This window comes from Chenopodium album, chromosome 10 (genome assembly GCF_948465745.1).
Source record: "Chenopodium album chromosome 10, dcCheAlbu1.1, whole genome shotgun sequence".
NCBI lineage: Eukaryota > Viridiplantae > Streptophyta > Magnoliopsida > Caryophyllales > Amaranthaceae > Chenopodium > Chenopodium album.
In genome coordinates, this window is record NC_137843.1 from 1,175,860 (window position 1) to 1,201,669 (window position 25,810).

Here is a 25,810-nt window from a genome sequence, read left to right on the forward strand (position 1 = left end):
TTCTTTTGGTGTGTATATGACTCCCTCCTTTTATTTTTGTTTTTTAAGCTCAATTTGGAATTGATTGAAAGAGTGAAATTTAGATAATACTGAAATTTTTTTGATTTGATTTAAATAAAAATAAATAAATAAATAAATAAATAACATAATCACTTGAAGACTTGTTAAATTCTTATAGTGTCAAAGTATTAGCCATTTTATTATAAATTTTATTACGTGTAATTAGGGCATGGTCAACAAGGTAGTGGATAGCTCTTAGCTATATTTAAGTTCAACCGTAAACGACTATTACAATAGCGAGTAGCTGTCAAATGGTAGTTAGAGGTGGCAAATCTAGCAATAAGTCGCTTGGATCAAGTCAATCTAAATCAGGTCATTGAAGACTTGTTCGAGTTGGTTTCGAGTTCAGAATTGAATCGAATCAAGTTAGGTCATTTTTGGTGACATATTGCCAAATTGCTTATTTTAATAACAAATAATGTAATCGTCTTTAAGGAAAGTGTTATTTATTTAGTCATATTGCATATTTAATTGTATAATATCAATTTATTTACTATAATATTACTCCGTAGTAGACAATAAAAATATTAACAGTAATTAAAGTTGTAATTTAACATGTGCGTCAACCACTAGTTCTGAAAAGAATAAAATGTATTCCATAGTATTAATTTTTATGGTAAAAGAACAATTATTGCTCCATGTCTTTTCACACACCAAAACAAATGGTTGAAAAAAATCCTATAAAACAAAATTCCGTTCAACAGTTAACACAATCATAATATTTTCTACTAAAAAAGGACAGAAATTTTAAAAGAATTCCGTTCATTGTTCCTTCGGATAACAAAAAAGAACGCAGTAACCCGTTCTCTAATGTTCATCTTGTTATTCTAAATTCCTCATCCAAAGAATGCTTATTAATCATCAATGTCGCTTTTAACCAAAATGGAAATGGAACACTCAAACTCTTAAATATATGGGCCAGGAGATTTGTGAACCCGTGAAGAAGCAGACACTCCAAGGCATTTAACAAACAAATACAACAAAATGGGAATCCCACGATAACTCACAGGAGGCGCAACTCCCTCCATATTTAAATAAATGCATCTATTCGATTGAGAGTAGTTATTTTTCGATGGGATTCCAATATGGTAAGCCATATCGTATGAAAATTTCCATAATATCTAATAATCATATATATTAATACAATATTTATACTCATATATGAAACATATGTAGATGACAGGGTTTGAACTTATAACCTCAAAATCATAGGATGAGTTCGATACACATATATACAACATTAATACGTTATATTCCCGTGCATATCTTATCTTGTCCACAATATTATATACTCCTATGGATAATAGGCTTATATATAGTTATATACCTTTGTGATAAACCCGTCTCTTTTAGGTTTTTATTAGTACTATGAAAATATTATAGTATGACAAATTCTATTCTTAGTCTATGCTCAATATGAAACCTCATTACTTATTGAAGGGACAACAATTAATGGAAGAGATGAGTTTAGCAATTACTTGATGACTACTTGTAAAATGCGGGGTATATAAGCTTTTGATTTTTAAGGGGTTGTGGTTGCAATTGATGACTGTCCAAACCTTCTTACATGGCTGAAATATTATTTATGTACCATCCAAATCTAGCAATTGACAACAGATTATGGAAATCTCATTTTCTTTTCAGGCCAGGGGAACCACGTGTACATTGTTGTCATATGTATAATTTCCCCTTTTCCTAGGAAAAGTCTACCACCATAATTGTTTTTTTTTTTTTAAAGGCACCATAATTGTTTGGTCTAATCTCAATCATAGGTTTATGTTTATAATCTCTTGCTAAATAAGACACCAATGTCCAAGCTGTTACATTGAAGATTTGAGTAAGTACCTTGTTGTCAAGTAGTCACTACTCACTACATTTTGAAAATTACTACTCCGTATTAATCTATGTATTTTAATATTTTATCACGATTACTATTTAAGAGTCATAAATAAATTTCACTCGAGGTAAAATTAAACTATGAATTTTGAATTTTATTATTTGGTTACTTTTACCTTTTTATTAAGTTCATATTTTTGTATCTTTGATTCAACAACTTATTTTTAATATTATTGTAGTTTGTCTATATATTATGGTAAAAATAACTAATACTCCCTCTATTTTTAAATACTTGCTCCATTTCTATATTCACGGAGTTTTAGGAAAAATTCGGAGAAAATAATAAAATATAGAGATAGTAGGGTTAGTGAAAAGTAAATTGGAGGAGAAAGAATCCAAAAGTAATAAAATTAGATCCCACTAGTTGAGAGAAATGAATTAAATATTATAAAAGCTTTCCAAATAAGGAAATGGAATAAGTATTTAAAACGGCCATAAAAGGAAAATTGAGCAAGTATTTAACAACGGAGGAAATAGTTGATAGTTCAATGATGTGCAATTGTAGTGGTTAGTGTTAAATGCCTATCACTACTGAAAATATTGAATCACCTTCATGAAAAGTATGGAGCTAGATACCTAGAGTCTTAGGGCCTGTTTACATTTACTGAACTGAACTGAATTTAACTGATTGGAGCTGAATTGAACTTAACTGAATAGATGTGAAATGAATATTTTATGAGAGAAGGAAATTAGGAGCTAAACTGAATTGAACTGAACTGATTAAACCTGAATTAAACTGAAATTAAGCTGAAGTGGACAGACCATTAGAGAACTCACTACTTTTAGAATATAAAGCTCAAAATCATTTTTAAACCGAAAATAAGATTTGGGCCCATTATGCTAAGCCCAGATATCTTGTGGCAGTTTTAGTCCAAACAGGACTCTAAATACTAGTTAATAAAGATAAAGCCCATGTTGCACTTTTCCTAAATTAAGGTTTTCTAAATAAACGAAAATGTTAATTCTTCAACTCCTAAGTCCTAACATTTAACTCTTGAAAATTAAAGGTATTTAACAAAAAAAAAAAAAAAAAAACTTTACATCTTCTATATATGCGTTATAAAGAAACACTATATTTGTAAAATCTTTTTGCGACACACAAAAAATGGAAAAATTCCAAGGAGAAATGAATTGGAAGAGTAAAAAGTGTTTGGTTGTAGAGAGCATAGGAAGTTCCATTTCACGCTAAATGGTGTACTATTAAAAAAGTGACATGTACTATCCTAGCAACTTAATAAAATGGATCTAAAGGCTTTTTGTTTATTTGTTTGTTTGTTTTTTTTTTTTTTGGAATTTTTAGAAAATAATTATGGTCAGCTAAAAATATTATGTGCCGGATATGAGTTATTTCAATTTTTTTTTTTAAAAAAAAACCCTCAAAATGAACATATTAAAAATAATCGTGTTGATGTTGAATTGATGACTTGTTTAGTAAAACAGTTTACAAAAATGGTTGAAAATTAAAAGGTTAGTTTAAGGCCCATTTTGTTCATTCATTTTGACTTATTTCAGACAAAAAAAAGTTCCACAAGTTTAATTTTACACACATTTGTATATATGTTAGGCCATGTTCTCTTCACCTTATAAAAATAATATTAAGTAAAAACAATTTTAGTTCAGTAAAAATAAGTTCAGTTCAGTAAAATTAATTGCAATTCAGTAAAAATAATTTCAGTTCAGTAAAAATAACTTCAGTTCAGTAAAATTCAGTTTTCTTAAAGAAGAATTATAATAGAAAATCAGTAAAAAATAATTTCAGTTCAGCAAAAATAATTTCATTTCGGTAAAATTAATTTAAGTTCAGTAAAAATAGTTTAAGTTCAACAAATACAATTTTGTTTCAATAAAAATAATTTCAGTTCAACAAAAATAATGTGAAGAGAACGGAGCCTTACTCCGTAGTTGTATTATAATGGAATTGAGTTTAGAACATATAAGCTCAAGTAATTTTGGACAATACAATATAAGTGATTAGATAAAGATGGTTAAAAAATTAGATAAAGATTAAAAGTAGGTTTAAAGATGGAAAGTTAGTTGATTTCCAAAAGTTTGGTGTCCCTGCCAAATATTATAAGTTAGTTGAAGAGGGGTAAAGTTACTGAAATTGAAATTAATAAGCCACTTTATGTTATTATGTAACATGATAAATTCTAGGGCTAATTTACCTACAAAATGTAGCTGAATAAAACAAACTACAAGCTAGTAAAATAAACTAATTGAAGCACAAAGTACAAAAAATCTTGAGATTGATTTTTCAATCTTAAATTTTAAATACCATTTGTAACGAGTTAACCAACTAAGGACCTATTCTCTTTAGTTTATTTTCAGTTGAGTTTAATTTACCTCCAATTAATTCAGTTCATAATTTCCTTATCTCATAAAATTTTCAGTTCAGTTCAATAAATCAGAACAGACCCTAATATATAGAGTAGTTGATACCTATAAAGTGTATACTGAAATTGATAAAGGTAAAAATAAAACATAACACGGTAATGGTTGTCAAATGCCAATATCTCGAGATTTCGAGTTGGTCCACACTCATATTTAAACTTTAAATAGAGTCTAGAAAATTTTAATAGAAAAAGGGGAAAAAAATGTCTAGAAATTTTATTTATTTAAAAAAAAAAAAAAAAAAAAAAAAAAAAAAAAAAAAAAAAAAACCTGTTTGCGGTCTCTAGTAAGGAAAAAGTAACGGTTAAACAGAAAGAACACACCTGTATTAGTAACAGCTTTAAAGGACTACTTTGAATCTCAATCACGAAACGAGGGCATCTTTCACATGGAGTGTTTTGCTTTATATTTGCCTTGTTAAGATTATTGTTTGTACCAGTTTCTTAAAGTTATACTCTACTACAACTAACTATCTAGGAGTATTCTCTATCAAGTGAGAACATCGCGCCCTTAAAGGACAGAAATTATAAAGCAACAACGGAGAGTCTTCCACCACTAATTAATCCTTCGCAAATCATTAACAATTTATACTTATGCTCCACGTTGCATATGTTATTAGCCACTTGGATCATCGCTCTATTTGGTAATTTCTTCGTGATTAAGAGTTTGTGTTCAAATTAAAAGTATGCGACACCAGTAATTTCTTTAGGCGTGTAATACCATTTTAAGAGAGAGCGAGCTAGTAGTTATTGTAGTTGCAACTGTAAAAATGCTTTTAGAAGAATTGCTAGTAAGATGACCTATTTGCTAATTTGGTAAACCATTGAAGTCAACTCATCAATACCCTCCATCTATGATAGAACTTAAGAGTAGAAGTATGGAAGACTAGTGGTGCTTTATCCTTTCCCATAGTAATTTATCTCTTTACTAAACTTCCTTCACTTTGCACGTACATAAGTTGTTTTCATGATAATTTATATTAGCCGATCCAAATCATTTTGAAACACACAATCAATCAATTTCAATGTTAAAATCTTAATAGCCTTGTTAAAATTTGTTTTAAATAAAAACATGAGTATTTAATTTTAAAAAATAAAAAACAGTTTGAAATTAAAGAAGTTATATATTATCCAATCAATTTGTGGGCAATCTAAGGGAGCCTTGCTTTCACACTTAATTTCAAACCTTAAATGAATTATTGAGCTAGTTATAGTCAACTATGTCAGCAATTTGACAAAAAAATAAGCTTTAGAATGGAGATAGATCAAGTATGTAGCTCCATACCTACAATAATCTACAAAGATGATGAAGAAAAAGAATATAATGACAATCAAATAATGAATTAAGTTACTAAATGTAGAGAAACAAGGGGAGATGCATGAATATATACATGATCATGCATATGTTATTTTTACTTTATATAGCATGTGTTATTTACTTTATCTTTAAATTAAATTAGACTTAAAAAACAAAGTTCAAATAATATTTGGTAGTTGGCTCTTTTACATGCATGTCGGCCTCATGCTGACCAATTTATCTAGCTTCCCTACATTTTGATCGTTTATGTGTTTGTTTGTAACTCGTTCTTAACATCTTTTTAAACCTTACTTCCTTTGCTTTTCTTTTTTGGTTCAATTCATTCATCTCAGCCTATATTTATTTCCCTATCTCTTCTTTACTACTATACATGTCTCTGAATTGATTGATTCATTATTGATTTATATGATGAATCTTTTGTCGATTCCTTCATCACTTTATATATTCATCACAGTGTTAAGATTGAAGCTAACATGCACACATACAACCCTCTAGAGGGTTGTATGATGTGAGTCGATTTTTCGCGATTGTGATTGATCATGATTCATTAACATTACTGGCTATTGTTCATGAAGTGGTATACCAAAATATAAAGAGTTTTGTTCGTTTGATCTTTTTCCTCAGTTGATCCGCATATTCTGTTTATTAAAGTAGTTCCACCATACCATCGACGTCTTCTATGTTAATTTTCTAACACATGTTGCACAAATTTATCTCTTAAAGCACTTTAATTTCACCATACATCATCCACATCACATCTACTTACGTATAATACTCCTAAAATAATAAAGCCATTACATATTTAATTTTTACATGCATAAATTATATTTTCTTGCAAAGAAAAATCTATCCGTGATAGCAAATAATAAGTATTTATTAAACATGCGACCTTCATTCCTTAACTACCAAATTACGACCACTAGATTATAAAAAAGTTGATTAATCGTCTATCAAATTAACTACGAGTAATTATCAATAAAGTTGCGATCTTTGATACCATGCGTTTGGACATAAAATTTTGACAAAGCTTACAATATACAAGTACTAATATAGTAATATGCAGTATGTCTGGCAAAGTAAGCGAAACGACATAAAACTATTATTGGAATATATATAGGGGCAGGGATAGGGGCAAAGTGTTTGAAGTGTAACTTCCTCAAAGAATTATATATCTTAGCTTATTGATTCTTCTACTTTTAATCTTTTATATCCCTTTTGCCTTCAATATACTTTGGAATCAAGATATTTACCAACATCCCTAGCTCGAGAAATTCTGTCAAAATTTAGTATTGAATTTAAGCATTAATTTTTTAAGAAAATTTACTATATCTATTGATATACATTTCATGAATCCTATTAAACAATACTCCGTATTGATCAATCATCAATGTCTTATTCTTAAGAAAAACTTTAACACACATACACATATAGTTTATATTTAGATATTAATTGATTACTTAGCTAACTATCCGTTGGAATTCAAAACCTATATCATGAAGTATTAAAAAAAGAAAAAAAAAAAGTAGTGACATCTCGTATGCATGACAATATGAGCATACGACGAGATAGCTGAGTAAACTTTGTCTTCGATCAATTATAATTTATAAGTCTCCCTTTCATTTAATAATTGGGCTTAAGGTATAGCAATTAGCAATACGTAAGCATTTACGTTAAATTCATTATTTCCAAAATTTCAGCAATCAGTCAATAGCAATAGTGACATTAGTATAAAATTTTATAACATGCAATTACAAAAACAAAGCAAGTAATTTTTTTTTAAAAAAAAGCCTAAAATGAAGGCATCATTTTTTAAAAAACAAAATAGTGCAAAGCTAAGAAGCCAAATGATTGATGATAAAATTTAATTATTCAAAAGCTAAGGAGCCATAGCCGAGTTGAGCTGAGCCATAAGCTTCAACTCTATAGTTAGGCCTTGTTTGGTTCGTCTTAATTTTGCTTATCTGAACTTATCTGATCTGGTCTGATTTGGTCTGATCTGATATAATTTAAATGTCATATTTGACCAAACTTTGACCTTAAATATACGGTAATCTATACGGAAAAAATATATCAAGTGGGGTCTTGTTAGATTCGTAATATTGTGTATTTTATTAATATGTGATTTTCATAATTTTTTTCTTTACGAAATTAAAGATATTTAGTGATAAAAAAGTGCATATAAAACGATGATCTAATCTAAACTTATTTTTTCTGTTCTGAACTTAATTTTTCTGATCTGATCTGAATTTATTTTTTCTAAAATAAGTAAAAATAAGATAAACTAAACAAGACCTTAGTCGTAAAATGGCTAATGCTGGCCGTAACAAGCCGCTGAGTTAATACAAATGAATGAAATTTATTGGTAAGCAATTTTCCAAGCTATTTGGCTTCTCACACGAGTAACATATCATTTTCCGACACGTTTAAAATTAATGGCCCACTTTACTCGTTCCTTCTTGAGTAAGCTAATTAACCTAAATCACTTTATAAAAAAGCAGATGGCAATTGTGATTTATGACCGGCCCCACTTTAAGTGCCACTTGATTCAAAAGTAATGAACTTATGACCAAATTGCCCTTCATTGCATTGTGGAACCCACGATCAAAACTTTAGCTTTTTTGTGTCCATAAATAATCCTCCCTTACAATTCCTTTCTCCCCTTTTCCTCTTCTTTCGTTCTACCCCCTACCTATAAGCTATTTCTCAGCCATGATGTCCACCGTTCTCCCCTCCGAATCCGTCTTTAGCAATAGTAGTAGTAACCCCTTTAACGGCGGTTTCACCCCATGGGAGAATCTTGAATCTTTTTTTACTTCCACTCTTTATAAACCTAATGATTCAAATAAACCCAAGTCTAGTAATAAGTCCAACCTAAACTGTTACCGTGCCGGTTTTGGTCTAGGTTCGGAACGTCCTAACCTAAGTTGTTACCATGTCGGATCAGACTTAGGTTCGGAACAACCAAACCTAAGCTGTTACCGTGCTGGATCAGACTTAGGTTCGGAATTTCCAAACAAAGTATTGCCTAGTTTTGACAATGCAAATCTAGGTAGTTGCCATGTTGGTTCAGACTTAGGTTCAGAAAGTCAAAGCACAAATACAACTTGTTTTGACCAACTTAACTTAAGTCAATACCATGCCGATTTTGAAAGTCCAACCCAACAATCACCTCCTTTTGACGAACTTGACCTAGGTCCTTACCATGTTGGTACCGATTTAGGTTCAGAACGTCCAAAAAGATCCCCTAGTTATGAAGAATTGAGCCCTAATCAGGATCAACCAAACCAAAACTCAAACCCTACCAACTCAAGTTCAAGTTCAGGTTCAGCTTCTGGTTCTGATGATCCAAACCAAAACCCAAATCGACGTATGTGTCCTGATGATGATCCGGCCAAGAACAACTCCGATGAGCGAAAGCGTAAGCGGATGCTATCGAACCGGGAATCAGCTAGACGGTCTCGGATGCGGAAACAAAAACACCTAGAAAATCTAAGGAACAATGCGAACGAACTTAAAATCCAAACTCGGGAGCGGTCGAACCATCTGCGGTTAATGACCCATCAAATTCAACATGTAAGGAGAGAAAATGAACGGCTCAAAGCCGAATCATTCATACTCCAAAGGAAATTAATGCATCTCAGCAATATTTGGAAACTTCAGCAACTTCAACAACAACAACGTTCGTTCTCAACGACCAGCAACTTAATACACGGCCATGCAAATATAAAATCATACAATTAATCAACGTATTATATTACTTCACTATAACTAAGTACATAAAAATAAAAAATAAAAAAAAAATCCTCGATTATTAAGGCTATGCAGATCATCTATATCAATATATAAATCAATAAATAATATATATATAGATATATGATGAACACTCGTACTAATAAATAAAATTGGACAAGGGTGATTAATTATACGAGGCAGCTATATATATTATGAATTAGATGTATGATCGATCTATATATAGATCATAAGAGATTAGTGTAGTTTTTCGGATGGTCTTATATTATCTTATTATTATTTGATTGGGCGGGGTGAGGTATTTTCTTTGTAACTCCATTGATAGGAAATTTTTTTTCAAGTTTCCTGTTAAAATATGGAATTGTTCTCTTGTAAAGATGAATTAAAGTTGGTGTTTGGTTTATAATTAGCAAAAACTTTTGGTCTCGCGTGCTAATGCTTCTTTACTTCATATTCTTAGCTTTATTCAATTACTATACCCACTTAATTACTTGTTACATATCTTTTCGAGTAAAAAATGACCTTCAATCACATGCTACTTACTAATTACAAGTAAACCGAAAAAATAGATCGTTTATCTATAATCGGATTAATCCAACATCTCTTTTGAAGAGAGGGAAAGGACATTATACTCCTTCACATATGTGAGGAGCTATATATAACAGGGATGGAATTGAATACGTGAAATTTAATGATCATTGAATTAATAATATATGATGAGCTTATTATAAAGAATTAAAGACGACATAAGAAAAAAGTGATGCACCATGCAATAAAGTTGGTAAAATGAAGATTAGGACCCCACCATTGATATGGTCGGTCAGAAAGCAAAGTATCTAAGGCCCAATGATTGGTTGACTACTGTCCCAATTTAATAATTAAAGAATATTGCTTACATAATATTCATCCAATTTTGTGTTTACCCCTTCTTTTTACTCCATAATTAACAATACTTTGGTGGATATATCAACTTATCTAGTGATGTTAAAAAATTGCCCTAATTTATTTTTAGTTTACTTATGTTTACCTAATTTATTTAATATTAATCATATGGTCACCATAATTTCTCTATACGTTATTCCCTACCATACATTTTATTATAAAAGGCAAATATAAGAAGTTATGGTGTACTTTGATGTGATATAGTTTGATTTAGACAAGTACAGGCATAAATAATACTCCATAAGTAATTGGAATAAACTGAAAAGAATTTATTCTTATTCGATTACTCAATTAATTCAAACCTTTTTTTTTTTTTCCGAAGGAAAATTAATTCAAATGTTTTAAAGTGAAATAAAAGGGATAACCAATGTTTAAAGGACGAAGGGAGTATTTGAGTTTGTATATGATTATTGAAAATTAGCATTGAATCAGGTAGATGAGGATCATGCATGCCACATTGCTAGTAGCCTAATCCTAAGGAGATGGAAGACCTAATGTTATTTAGAAATGCGATTGAATAGTAAATTTGAAAATATATTCTGTACAGTAATACTCCGTAACAATTTTGTCAAAAAGGGTTATTCAATCTCAAGTTAGTCAAATGAAAGTATAATCTTAATGAATTGAGTTAGGTACTAGGTAGCCTTGAATTCTACCCACGTGAGATTTGTATGTAGCACTTTATTATCAGTTAAATGAAAAAAATTAGGATTCTATGAACAATCAACCAGAGTAACTATCAATCTATCATGAATAAAATTTTCAACAACCAAAAACTTGTACCTTTAATTTATCCACAAAATAGTGTGATGTACTTTAAAAGAGGTGATTTTGGTCACGGAAGCAACGGTTTCTCCCAGATAAAGTTGCTAGAGGCCAATTTTCCGGCGGCTATTGATGTGCAAGGTTAAAGAGCCTTTTTCATGATATTAATAGGATTAATAGTGTTTCAAAGTTCCTTTTTCTAATTTTCTTTTACAAATCAGCAAAATTTGAAACGTGTTTATACTGAAAGCACTTGTTTGCTATTAATTCGCCTCAACATACAATGTACATTGTCAACAAAAAAAAACATACAATGTACTCCCAACTGTTTAGGGTTTTGTGGGGTATATTTATTAAAAATTTTAAGGAGTCACTAGCAAGGCATGATCCCACACTATACAACGCATGAGGTGGAGAGTGTGAGTCTTACATTCTTAATGATGGAAGATTGGCACGAGCTCAATACGATATGACTTGTCCAGTTTTATGCACAACCGCTGACCCGGTGATAAAATGCTCTTTGAAAATATATTGGGTTGTATCTTGTATGTGTTGGAGTATCTGAAACTTGGGCCAGTAGGGTGGGTTTTAAGGTTAGTACACGAAACAAAATAACAACAATATCGTAAACATGCTAAGGCCAGGAAACATGAGAAAACATCAGCCCACTTTTAGAATGAGACAAAAAAAAAAAAAAAAAAAAAAAGCAAATAAACACAATTGAACTGCTGAAGTCCAGTCCACTTTCACTTGTTGAACCCACAAGGCCACAACCCTGCATATGTCAAGCTCATGCACACAATTTAATTTATACGAAGAACAATGATAGAATTAACGGATTGCAAGGCACACATTCATGCCTCGTTCACGAAGTCCTACCAAGGCGGTGTTTCCCTGGCAAACCCTCAAACATATGAACGGAAATCAGCTGAATGTGCTCTATAATAACAGCTATACCAAATTACCAACACTGCATTTAAGATGGACAAATGACAATCTCGATCCAAATGTCAAGAACAGGATGATCTTCAGAAACTCTATCCATATGTTCGAAACTAGAAGCACCTACAATTCTGGCATCTACAGGTTTTATATGCCTGTATATTTACTGCCTGTTACAAGTAGTGTAAAATTTATTGGACCCAAAAAGAAAGATTTGACCAGTTCGACATCAATGAATCAGATCACATTTCTCACATCTATTAATCCGAGTGGCGATACATTGAACACTTATCAGCCATACTTCTCTACCTAAAAATTTAGCTATGCTAAGGTGCTGTCCAGTTTCCACTAACTTTGCTAGGAGTTTTGCTTCAGTTTCTGCAACCGTGACACTTTTTAAGTAATTCTAATGCTTAATCCTGCTTCCATTGCACCGCTTTTGCCAAGCAATAGAAAACCATGTAACCTATCTGCCATGCTCAACCATTATCAGCAAGTCAATGTCATCAGCAAATCCCCCCTGCTATGTTCGTAATTTGATCATACTTTGCTTCTCAATCATGGAGATTGGAGAAAGAATTGTGAACGCTTATTCAGATTCCTCAAAAGGAGACATTCTGCAATACAAAGCATTCTGGACTCAAAAGCTGATACTGTGGTGGAGGGAATCAGCCCAATTTCAAAAACTACAGGGACACTGTTCTTTGGGAAATTCCTAGTCAACCACCAATGTTGTCCATACTCTGCTGACTCGTGCCTTGTAAGCCTAATGTTATGTAGTTTTGTACATATGCCTTACCATGTTTGTTGTGGTACTCCATTTGAAACATTCCACTCTAATAACTCATGCTAAACTTCTAATAATTAAAGCAGTGCGCTAAGACAGCAATACACAAAGACTGAAGGCTGGGTTTTGACACAAAAGAGCTTAAGGGAATCCAAAAAATGCAGGATCTCAAAGCAGACTACAGAATCATCAATTTTATTCTTGAATAAGCGATCATCAATTGAGTGAGTTGAGGTGAATCAAGCTAGAGTGCTTGCACAATTCAACCGCAATCTCCAAGTAGGATTGTCAGATTTAGGCATTTGAGGACAAATATCTGCTCAACCTTTGGAGGCATATTCATAACCCAACCTAGAAATCCAATGACAATAGGATTCGATAACTCGGAGTAAAATTCAAGCCCGCCATATAGAGAGAATTATTCATACATCTTACCGATAGAATGCTATAACTATGAGCATAATAAAGTAATACCGGTATTACAGTCTTGTAGATATAATGCACAAAAGAGAATCTTATATCAATTGCAAATCAAAAGTGAAAAGTTTTACAAAAAGTACTACACAAATTTCCAGAATTTATAGCTCATATATACATCAAGATTTACATCAAGGTCAGTTAAACATGCAGCACACTGGAAAATACTGACAATGATGTTTTGTTACCAAGGTAGAATAAAACATTCATGGACTTGGAAATAATCAAATTAAAAATTTTACAACGTACAATAGAGGGCTATGAGGAATTTCAACTGACAAGGAAGAGACTTACTAACTCAAGCAGGCATCAATTGCCAAGGGCCGCCCAGTATATGTAAGCATAGTGAGATACATATAGTAGCAACGATATAAGATTTTGCCGTAACATATCTTACAACTTGATGACCAGTGTCGATGATAACACTATTCACAACGCGGACACTTCTTTTCACGCTGGAAAACAACCTCCCAAGCAAAAACTCCAGGAATGATCTCACAGTCTCAAACGTCACTCTGCCAGTAACATCAAGGACAAGTTTTCTATTACTTGGCTCAGCCAAGGTTGAAGACATTGTTGACATCCAACTACCACTAGATGACTTCCTACTTTCTTTTGAATCATTAAACTTTCCTCGTCCAAGTTCATTCTGTTTAACATTGATCACATTATGGGCATCACCAATCACCGAACATAAAGTCTTTGACACCACATCTGAATTGGAACGTGTCACAACAAACCGAGATACAGAAGAAGAATCAGACCCCACTTTTTCACCAGATTCTGAACTTGTTAGAACCTGGTGAGATGTCTTAACCAAGGTTTCAATCGAACCATTGCATACCGTCACCAACAAATCTCTCACTTGTTTATTATGCTTTGGATTCGTCAATCCAGCAAACAACTCATCATAGGTGTTAATATTCATAGTTTTGTCAAGATAAACCGCAACAGCAGTGCTAACAAACTTCTCTATGCATTCACCAAAGAGATCCCTGCAACGATCACTACACATTGCATCAACCCATTTAGGCAATGGAGCCTCCTTTCCCGAACCATCAGCATTTGTCTTCTCACTCGAATTCAATTCTCTACCAGACTCTTCAATTGAATAGAATGCAGTCACCAAATTTCTGGCAAAACTACCAATAACCACAGAAGCAAACCCTGAGCCAGATTCCGATAACAGCTTATCCATAAATCGGTCATAAAAACCCGAATTCGAATCACCCCTAGAAGTATCATTAGTGGAATATTCTGCCTGATAACCCCTGAAAACCCCCCTTGTCAAAGCAGCAGTAATCCTAACAACAGAATCAGAAAAATCTTCTGATTGAGCTAATTTTGAGATCTGCTTCAAACTATTAGGAATTTCATCAGAATCTGACTGAAGAAATTCCCTTAAATCTTTAGAAAGAATCCCAACAGTCTCAGCAGAATCAGAAACAGCAACAATGATAGAAACAAGGGCACTACATAATTTCACAAATTTCTTCCTTTTTCTAGCAACAGATGGAGAATTATAAACCCTATAAGCACCATACCCAGTTACCCCAAAAGCTGCTAAAAGAAGAACCCATCTCTTCTTTTTACGTGTGAATTCAATACCCTTGTTCACCAATTGCAAATCCATTCAAACAAATCAAAAATAAAACTAGGGTTTCGAGATTATTGTTGATGATTTTTAGCGGATTATTGTTAATTGTGAAATCATCATAATCTGGAAACTGTCAAATTGCAACAATTTAACAAACAAAAAGGGAGAAAGAGGGGTAAAACCTGGAAAGAAAGAGGGAAAATGAGCAGAAATTGCGGTACAGGATTAATGGAAGATTAACAGAGTCGTCTTGGTATTGTGTGGAAAAGAAGGCGAAACCTCTCTTAGCTAAACCAAATTTCCCAAACTCGCTCTGATAAAATACACGGAAATAATAATACCCGTAATACGGACTATGGAGTACTCAATAATAATAAATTAATAATAATAATAATAATAATAATAAATCCGTAATAATACTTCATCCGTTTTTTTAGTTAGGGCCTTAGGGGTTAAGACTTAAGAGTGATAACGAAGAACTTATTTCATTTTGTAATAATCGAGTGTATCTAGGCGTATAGGACTATGTATTTCACAAGCACATAGGAGGGCATTTTGGGATTTTTTTTTTTTTTTTTTTTTCTCTCCCTTAATGGTATAGTGATAGATTAAATGTACTATTATGCATGTAGTAGTACTTTTTGCCATCAAATTTTACACCACCACTTTTTCTCTTGTTCCCATTATTTTCAAAATTGTCTTCCTATTTGTTTTATTGGACATAGGCCTCATGCACCAATACTTTTCCGTCCCAATACTTTTATCTTATTTTAGCTCCGTTCTACAACAATTGCAATACTTCTTTATTTAATAAGAGTGTTAGAGTATATATCAATGTATATTTGTAATATGTAATTACTTTGTTAACCTTAGGCTTAACCCTAGACTCATTGTATAGTAGTATATTGCACACTTTTCTGAATGATAAACCACGGCAAATACTTCTCTCATGGTATCAGGCTAGGTTTCCTTCTAAACCACAATGGTTGATAAGTGGTCATGACTTGCATTTTATAAATAGTTAAAGCTAGTAGCTTACCAATAATGGAGCTAATAACGGAGCTACAATTAATATAGCTTTGATGAAACTACAAAACTATGTAGTATCACAAAGACCAATGCATGTGTTGTTCAATAGTTTCTTCTTTTGACAAAGAGAGGGCGGATCGGGAATTGAATCAGATGCATCGAATGCCCTTACCCTCTGAGAAAGTCTTTTCCGTTGTAGTGGAAGCGCCGATTTTTTTTTTTTTTTTTCGAGGAATTATTTTTTTGCATTTAATTGATGTAGCTTGTTATTGTTGAGCTTATCGCTTATGGTAAGCCAAAACTACATCTCTTGTAGTTAACCATTGTGAATGCTATAAGCACCAATTATTATTTTATTAATTATTTTCCTGCTATCCCCATTTTTACAAATATTTTATTAATTTTCTCTCTTACCCACCCTATTTATACTTTTTTTTTTTTTAATTTCTATTTCATACTCACTATATTTTATTTCAAAAAAGTTCTAGAAAAAAAACTTTAGTTCAAAAAAAAATAAAAATACTCTGTATAATACTTTAAAAACTGAAAAATACAAAATACATTGTAATATTTTTGTAGGTGGATAATATCTGATGCAGTGATGCTGGTGGATTGCGTCTGAATGTCTGATACAAGATCTGTTTTTTTCTTAACATGTTCGTTTTTTTATATTTCAAATTTTTGTGATTTTATATAATTTTACTGTATATATTTTCTGCGGTGCTCCAAAATCTGGAAATTATTATGATTAAACAATTGATGATGACTTTCCCAAAAGAAAAAAAAATGATGATAATTATACGCCGTTTTTCTTGTTTCACAATTTGTTGGATACTTGGATGTATCATGTATGGGTCTGCCGTTTGGACGTTATTCTGTTGTTGGCTTTTGAAGTTCTGAGGCACTCTTTTGGGCCTAACCCTGCAAATATTAGCGCACATCCAACCCAAAGAAGTCACTCCAACTAGTCCTACAAATTGCATATTTTTATGTTTAAATAGTTTTATTCACCTCTTATAGTTCTACCGTACTAGTCAGGTGTGCGACCATAGTCGAATTCGGATGCAGTCGAAGCTAAGATACAAGCTCCGATAAACCGGCTGAGCATCCTAATTAAAAAATGGTTATAGTACTTGTTCACGGAGTATATAAAAGGTTATATAGTGTCTCGACTCACAACTTAGGGTCTGTTCTGATTTACTGAACTGAACTGAAGTGAAACTAAGCTGAATAGAACAGACCTTTAACATTAGCACTATTACTTTATTTACGTCACCTTAAATTTATGAGATCCTCTTCTAAAATGTTTTACTCTGTATATTATAAAATTTACTTTAAAAAGGTGAAAAAAATCTTAGATACCTTGGCTATTTCAAACTCGGGTTATAGTGTTTTTTTCTTTTTCGCACATTAAGGGTCTATTCACATTTACTTAATTTCAGTTCGGTTCAGTTCAGTTCAGCTCCTAATTTCCCCCTCTCATATAATATTTATTGCAGTTCAGTTCAGCTCCAATCAGTTTTGTTCAGTTTAGTTCAGCTCAGTTCAGCAAATGTGAACAGACCCTAAATGTATGTATGATGAAAAGTAATACAAATTATGTGTTTTGAGACCAATAGAATAGGATAATAGGTTGTCACCTAGCTATCCTCAGCTCCTCACGCATCTCACTTACAAACTTACTTTAACTTATAAAGAGTTTAATTAATTCGTTAGCTATAGTCATCATACTTGAATTAGTTCAATTATACATCCAACTAATTAAGTAACAAGAAGGGACGGATCTCCTAATATTATGTGACCATATTCACATATATAGTATACGAGTCATTATTCATTAATATGTTGAAAAACTTAATACCTCCCTCCTCATTTGTCAACTTTTTCTACATTTAAGTACATGACTCCTTTCGTATTTAATTTGCTAAATTCCTTGTGCATGCTGTAATTTTGTCAAGATGCTTATAAATTGAGAATAAAATTCTGACCATACCCTGAATAGAACAATGTTAAGGCCTATAAATAATACATGCTTAATGAAGCAAATGCTTTAACCTATAATTAGATAGAAATCAAGAAAAAAAAAAAACCCACATAACTTAATTAATTATACTGTAGCAATATACAAATTTGTGCGTAATATCAACATCAAAAGATACACCGAATAATGCATATTATATACCCATACTTCATATGTGAATAATGTATAAGTTAATCATATCAATGACGAACATTATCATTTTTGAGAAAAGAATAAAAAAAAAAAAAAAAAACGTACAACATTCATTAGGAATAACTCAATTTAAGTTTCTCTAGAAAATACACAATGTAGTTAAATTTTGCTTTGGCAAGGGACAATACAGAAACACAGAATGTATCTAAATGTGAATGGCAATTGGCAAATGGATTAATATTTGAATAATAAAATAAAATTAACAGAAGTTGTAGTATATCTAAAATTTGAGCATTATTTGAATGCTATAAATATTTGAAATATAAATAAATTGCGAAGACTGATTCGTTTGCTTAGTAGCCTCGTGTAAACAGCAGCGGTGCCAAGCCGCCGCATAGATATACAGGCTGTAAATGTGGCAATTTGCCACCTGGCATAATTTGTATACGTGGTATATAGCCAAGAGACCATCGTTCTTTTGACCAAAAAAAAAAAATGTATGTTTATATGATTTTCTTCAACTTTATTCATTGGCTTTGCCGACGCAAGTGAGTCCGTAGTATTCAAGTTTTTTAGCAATTAAGTTTGGCAACAAATTTTTAAACCCTGCTAAAAAGTAATGAAAATAAATTTTTTCATTGTCTAATTAAAAGTGACATTTTATGCTTTACTTTTTAATAATTAATTGCTACATTTTTTATTTGTTGCTGTTTAAAACAATTGTCTTACTAGTTGTTACTAGATGACATCATATTTTTGTCTTGTTGACATATAGCAACAAACTATGACAACTGATATTTTATTTGTATTGATTTAGAAACAAACAAAAGCAATGAATTTTTTAATTGTTTCCATTAGAAACAAGTCGTCTAAACTATTGTTGCTAGATGATAACGTATTTTTTTTATTTGTTGCCATTTACCAATGTCAGTTAATGACAACGAAATTTTATTTGTTGCCATTGGAGATACTCTTCTTAGTATTTGTTGGTATAATGACATCAAATTCTAGTTTATTGCCATTGGAAACAAGTTGTGTTATAATTTGTTATCGATCTATATGTAGGCCACTTTTATATTTGTTGCCTTTACAAATACTCTTCTTATGATTTGTTGCTATAATAACATTAAATAGAGACGGATTTCAATTTCGTCTCTAATTTAGAGACGGATTTTTTATTTCTCCATAATTTAGAGACAGATTTTTCAATTCTGTCTCTAATCTTTTGTTCACTTATTATCAATTATGTGCATAAAAGTAAACAAATAGTACTTGGTATAGTTGGTAAGAGTTTCACCATGTGACTTTAAGGTCACAAGTTCGACTCCTACCAACTGCGATTCTTGAGACTGGAGATTCAAAGAGCCTTACATGTAAAGCCTTGCGAGTTGACCCGAGTGTGGTTTCGGATTGGTAAACAGATCGGATTGAACCGAATAGCTAATAAAGATTAGGTTTATCTCTCGTAGTGTTGATATCAGCCAATATTAATGATTTGTTGCTATTTTTAGGAACCAACATTAATAATTTGTTGCTATTTTTAGGAACCAACATGAATAATCTGTTGCTACTTTTAGCAACAACCAATGTTAATCTATTGTCAAAGTTGGCAACGAATGTACCAAGAACATCAATCAACATGGAAACTATATTTAAATGCATGCAATATTACAACAAAATTGTTTTGCAACTAGTAGCCAAAATCTCATGGCAACTAGCCTTTTAGCAATAACAAATTTTTGTTTCCAATTCGTTGCTAACTAGAGTTAGCAACGGATTTTTGGTGAATAACAACAAATTTTAGTTGTTGCTATATTGACTTAATTTTGTAGTGATTTAGCATAATCACATTTATTTTGCTAATTACGTAATTAGTATCTTTCTAATTTAGGGAACGTAATTGAAAGATTACTTCGTGGTTGAATTCAACATAACTAAATAGTGTATGAAAATCTTATAGTACTTTAATTAAAAAAAAAGGTTACAGCTCATTTTATTTGAAGAGTTTATGTAATCAGATTATCAGAAAGAGTATTCTTAAATTAATTAATCATTCTTCACGTGTTAAATTTACATATTTGATTTTTTTTTCCCCTTTAGTACTCGCTTTTAGTGGAAAAAAAGGGTGGGTCCATCATGATTTGAGGCTCTATCTTCTTTGATTAATTTTTTTTTATTTTTTTATTTACAAGATATTTATGTGTGATTGTTAAATTTTGCTTCATATCAATGATGATTGCATTGATTGCTACGGAGTATTTAACAAAACAAAACAAATCACAAAAAATATCAACTGTAAAACTCATATACGAGTATTTCTAATTACAATTTTCATGATCATTGACATTATACCTTAGGTTTGAAAATTTTAGTTAATTAACCCCTCATTTGTTTAAGCTGTTTGCATGTTTGGTTATTGCATGGTTTTCTCTAGTAATTGTTATCAAAAGTGGTCATTTCAATGGTAATTATTGATAAAATTTTTCGATATAAATTACTCCGTACAAAAAAGAATAACATAAGAAAACCAAAACGAAAATAAGGCTACAATTCGTAATGCAAATGCAATGCCTAGCGAATGGTTTTCTTGAAGATTATCAACATGTGACCAAACAATTATTTAAAAAAAATAATGATGTACAATGAACAAAACATCTTCAACTTTATGAAATAGATTGCAACAAATGGTGATGGATAATTTAAAAGTCACAACTTTTCGAAGTAAAAAATGTGAAATTATTAATTTTTGTGCCATAATATTGGCAAAATATAGTAACTTTAAAATCTCTTTAAGATTTGTCATGAATGTATTATCACGTCTTATATGTGGTTGAAAACACTATGTGAGTGCTTGTAAACAAACAAAGTAACTCGTATAATACTAACTAAATAACCTCTAAAACGGTGACAAAGTAATTTTTGTAATACTGACTGAGCCTTATTCTATTGAGCTTTTGAGTAGAGTAGATTTCAGCATAGCAGGTGTCAACAGAATAGAACATGTGATAACACTTAGCAGATTATTAATACTCAACGGAGCAGATCATATCATACCACATCAGCTCAAAAGAACAGGGTTTAATCCGTATAATATTGATTGGGTAACTTCTATAACACGGATTGAGTAACCCCTATAACACTGACGAAGTAACTTCTATAATGACACAACAATTGGCCAATCACATACTAGTATAAGAATTTGTGGTTATCTTTCAATTATATTAAAAAAAACAAAAAAAAAAATCCTAAATGATGATTTATTTATTTTTAATTGGTTTGACGGAGAAAAACAGAGTAAAAAAAGGGTAAAAACTGTTAGATTCATAGTTGACTGGACTCCCCTTCACTCTCGGAAATCCAATTCCTATGAAAAAAATGATGGTATATATATAAACCACATCTCTCTTTCCACTTGCCTTTTACTTTCTCTCTCCTCTCAACCTCTGTTTTCTTCTTCCCATCTCCCAACAATATCAGACCTTTTGCTACAACAAATCCATCCTCCTTTCTTTCTCTTTCTTCTCAATTTTATGTCATCACCTCTTTTCTTCTTTCTTTCTCTCTCCTCTTTTCCTACAATTCTGTTTTATTAACCTTCTATTTCAAACTCATTTTAGAATTTCCTCTTTTTCATTTTTAATTCTTGGGTTTTGAATTAATTGAATTAGAAGTAAATATATTTACTGGGAAATTGGGAATTCCCTTTAACTAAACTATAAAAAAAAAAAAAAGAAAGAAAAAAACAGAGGAAATATAAAAAGCGTCAGAAATCAATGGAACAATTTTGCTATTACAGGCCATACTACAATCCTGCGTTCGAATCTTTGATTGAACGTATCAACCCTCCAAGGTTTTTTTTTTTTTTTTTTTAAAAGCTTCCAAATTTATTAGCAGATTAATTATGATTGAAGTTTCTAAATTTTCAAACTTAAATTCTGTTTTTTAATTTGTGGGTTTGATTTTGTAGGGTTTGTATTGACAATGATTCCAGTAAAAATTGCACCCTTATCAAGGTTAGACATTCTTGACCCACCGCCTATTTTTGTTTAATTTTAATTTTTTTTTAGAAATTTACACATTTGTTTAATCTAATTATGGTTCTTGATTAAAATTCCAATTGATGGGTCTATGATTATGGATTCTATATAGTATCCATTAATAGAGTTGGAAACCACCAAAAGCAGATACTACATGTCAGATTCCATTTGAATTATTGAATGTATTCAACTATTAATTATGAAATCCTCGTCTAAGTTATAGTTGTAATTATAAACACCACATTATAAAAGCTTTGTGGTGTTACTTTATCAAACACTAATTGTGATAGTTTGGTATAGTATAGTAGTAGGGTGGATTTGTGGCTGAAGTTTTCAAGGATCCTAGTTGGATAAATTGATAATGTTAAATGTGGTATTAGTCGTGAAGTTTGGTACTCAAAAGGGTAATTAATAACCCGAAAGAAATTCCTTTTTTGCTACGGAGTACTACTTTTGTGATTGACCAATTAGCCGATTTATACATTATACTCTTCCGTCCTACTAAGATATTATTCAAATAAAATGCTGTTAACGCTAGATGTTTTAGTATTTCTTGAACATCATACATTTTTACTTGGATTATTAATTTCGGATTGAAGGAGTACTGCAAGTATTATTTATAGGGATATAGACATATAGTGAAGTCCACGATGGCAAGAAGGTTGTCATTATTATCACAATGATTAATTAATTAATTCTTAATACCATGAGCTGATAGAACAAGGAATCCTTATCATCATTGAATGATTGTTAATAGTATATGACTAAATGTTCCAGATTGTACGGATTACAATTTGCAAGTAAAAAGATTTCTAAACGATTGTTTGGTTGTCAAGAAACATGTTCACAAGTGGATCATGCTGAGTGTTCCTGCCATTATAGGAGTAAACCATTGTAATTGACAACTTCCTAAAAACTAGATTGCAATTTAGAATTATTGAAGTAGAGACTCTTTCCTAGACGAAAGAATTAGATAGTGATGGCAAATGGGTCTAGATCATATTGAGGTGTATGTCAAGTTATTCAGTTTGGTTTCAGGTTAGTTTGGTACTATTCGAATTGGGAATAATCAGGTTCATCATCTTACTAATTCAATCAATATTGGTTACATTAATTTTCAAGTTTGGTCAGTCTTAGTTTGGATTGAACTGATTTATGTGACTTCACGTATAAGTTAGGTGATGGGTCGGGGTACGTGTGGATAAGAAATCAAGTAGTCACTATTTGTTGGATGTTGAAAGCAATTGTATAAATTTACTTGTGATGGAAATTATATGAATGTGGTCTTGTTTAGTTAATTGCTTACATGAAACACAGGTTGATAGTGCAAACAAGCATGGGATTCTGCTAGAAGTTGTTCAAATCCTAACTGATCTTGATCTTTATATCTCCAAATCCTACATTTGCTCTGATGGTGGATGGTTTATGGACGGTTAGTATTATATTTCATGTCAATTTCGTTATCTCTTTATTCTTTATGACCCAAAATAACTAGACAAGATCAGTAGCTGAATAAAAATAAAAATTGATTCTGGAGCTAAGCCATGTGGGTTTAATTTAATTGCATGATTTTCAGTCTTCCACGTGACGGATCAATTTGGCAACAAGATTACTGATGAAGCTCTCATTCAGTACATTCAGAAGGTACTTTCTTTTTCCTCAACACTATTCTTTCACATTTCACATATTACTGCTATTTCATTCTAACGTTTATGTCACGAGTACTTGAAGGGAAATGAAGAGTTTAACATAAATTGTGGTTGAAATTTTGAAGGCTGTATGTACCAAGAGAAATTCAGAAGAGGAGCAAGTATGTCCTGGGAGGGAGGTGAGACCTCGACATGTGGTAATGGAGCACACGGCCTTGGAGATAACTATGACAGATCAGCCTGGCTTACTGTCTGAAGTGTCAGCTGTGCTTGCTGAGCTGGGGTGTCATGTCAGCGCTGGTGTTGCATGGACCCATAAACACCGGGGTGCTTGTATCATCTACTTGGATGACCAGGAGATGGGCAGACCAATCACTGATCAGAAACGCCTTTCTCATATACAAGAACAATTACAGACTGTCGTGGAGGCTCATCATAAGAACGGTGAGAAGCAGACAGTGAGATGGACAATCCCTGCTGCAACTCAGACCCACACTGAAAGGAGGCTCCACCAACTCATGTTGGCTGATGAGGACTACATGACTTGCTGTAATTGTGGGGGCAGTGTATGCGATGCTGAAGACATGAAGTATGAGAGGCTTCATGAGATGAGTTGTGAATGTACTCATGTATCAATAGATACTTGTAAAGAGAAGGGGTATTCTGTGGTAAATATAAGGTGTAGAGATCGTCCCAAGTTGCTTTTTGACACAGTCTGTGCTCTAACTGACATGCAGTACATGGTGTTTCATGCTGCCATTTCTTCCAACTCCTCCATTGCAGTTCAGGTGAACCTCTTCCCCTGCTCTTATTGCACACCTCTAATTGGTCAATTTTTTAGCATCTGTCTATCAGTTTTAGGTCACCACTAGTATATTGGCCAAATAAGGCCCATTTTTCGGATCAACTTCAGCTTCTGCTCCATTCTACTAATAATCTAGGTTAGATATATGCTGCAGATTGTACAAACTTACTTTTTATAGGGTTGGCCGATGCTAAGTCCTGCAATTCTGTGTTGTAGATTTGTTTTAAAAACCTACTTGTTGACATTTTTTGGAAAATTGGTGCGAATGCATACACATCATCTGTTCTTTTTGAATATGTGCACAGGATTTAAGAGAATGTTAACCTATGCATGCATGCTCATCTCAGGAATATTATGTACGGCGCAAAGATGGATGTACGCTTAACACTGAAAAAGAGAGGCGCAAAGTAAGTCAATGCTTGATTGCTGCAGTGGAAAGGAGAGGCACACAGGTATGACTTGCTATCAAATGAACATGATTACTGGTCTAAAAACGTAACTAAAACTGAATGTTTATATCTTATGTAGGGTTTGAAGTTAGATATTACTGCTAAGGATAGAACAGGACTACTGTCAGATGTCACGAGGGTTTTCCGGGAGAATGGGTTATCTGTAACAAGAGCTGAGATTGGTACCAGAGGTGAAAAGGCGACTGGAACATTTTATGTTACAGATGCTTCCGGGTTCAAGATAAGCAAAGAAATGGTGGAAGCAATGGAAAAAGAGATTGGTGGAACAATTGTGCTGCATGATAAATCACTCAACAAAAACAGAAACTACAATGACACAAATGGAAAGGACGATAAGCCAAGTTTACTATCTCTAGGTAGCTTTCTATGGTCTCGACTTGAGAGGATCTCAGGCAATTTTGGACCCATCTGGTCATAAAGAAAGTTATCTCAAGCCACAGTCTCCTGTAAATTGTAAATACACAAGTATAGGTTCTGCTTATTAGGAAGGTGTAAGTGTAACAGTAGTATATGAGGATTTTCTCCTCTCTAGTTAACCTGTACATAATGCAAATAGATTTTATACATCATTAAGTGTTTAACAGTTATATGTGACCGACTGACTGGCATTAGTTTCTCTCCGAAAATTCTTACCTTGTACTTATGTTATAGTCTGTGCTACTATGATGAGCTGACTGAGAGTCCAGTATCTATTAGCAAATTTTTCTTGAGCAACAGATACAT

General features: G+C 32.2%; 3 protein-coding genes across 3 annotated transcripts; 2 read left to right on the forward strand and 1 right to left on the reverse strand.

Annotated features, from left to right (window-relative positions):
• Window positions 1-8,312: 8,312 nt before the first annotated feature.
• Window positions 8,313-9,931, forward strand: LOC145563035 (uncharacterized). The gene has a single exon (XM_081623440.1). The coding sequence runs from the start codon at window positions 8,374-8,376 to the stop codon at window positions 9,403-9,405; it is 1,032 nt and encodes a 343-aa protein (XP_081479566.1). The 5' UTR covers window positions 8,313-8,373; the 3' UTR covers window positions 9,406-9,931.
• Window positions 9,932-13,337: 3,406 nt separating this feature from the next.
• On the reverse strand, window positions 13,338-15,245 carry LOC145563036 (protein PHLOEM PROTEIN 2-LIKE A10-like). Its single transcript, XM_081623441.1, has one exon. The coding sequence runs from the start codon at window positions 14,958-14,960 to the stop codon at window positions 13,626-13,628; it is 1,335 nt and encodes a 444-aa protein (XP_081479567.1). The 5' UTR covers window positions 14,961-15,245; the 3' UTR covers window positions 13,338-13,625.
• A 6,505-nt stretch (window positions 15,246-21,750) lies between these two features.
• On the forward strand, window positions 21,751-25,674 carry LOC145561857 (ACT domain-containing protein ACR1-like). Its single transcript, XM_081621973.1, has 7 exons — window positions 21,751-21,976; window positions 22,094-22,139; window positions 23,481-23,595; window positions 23,740-23,807; window positions 23,938-24,600; window positions 24,965-25,069; window positions 25,146-25,674. Exons 1-7 carry the CDS (start codon window positions 21,900-21,902, stop codon window positions 25,503-25,505), a joined length of 1,434 nt encoding a protein of 477 aa, XP_081478099.1. The 5' UTR covers window positions 21,751-21,899; the 3' UTR covers window positions 25,506-25,674.
• The last annotated feature ends 136 nt before the right edge of the window (window positions 25,675-25,810 follow it).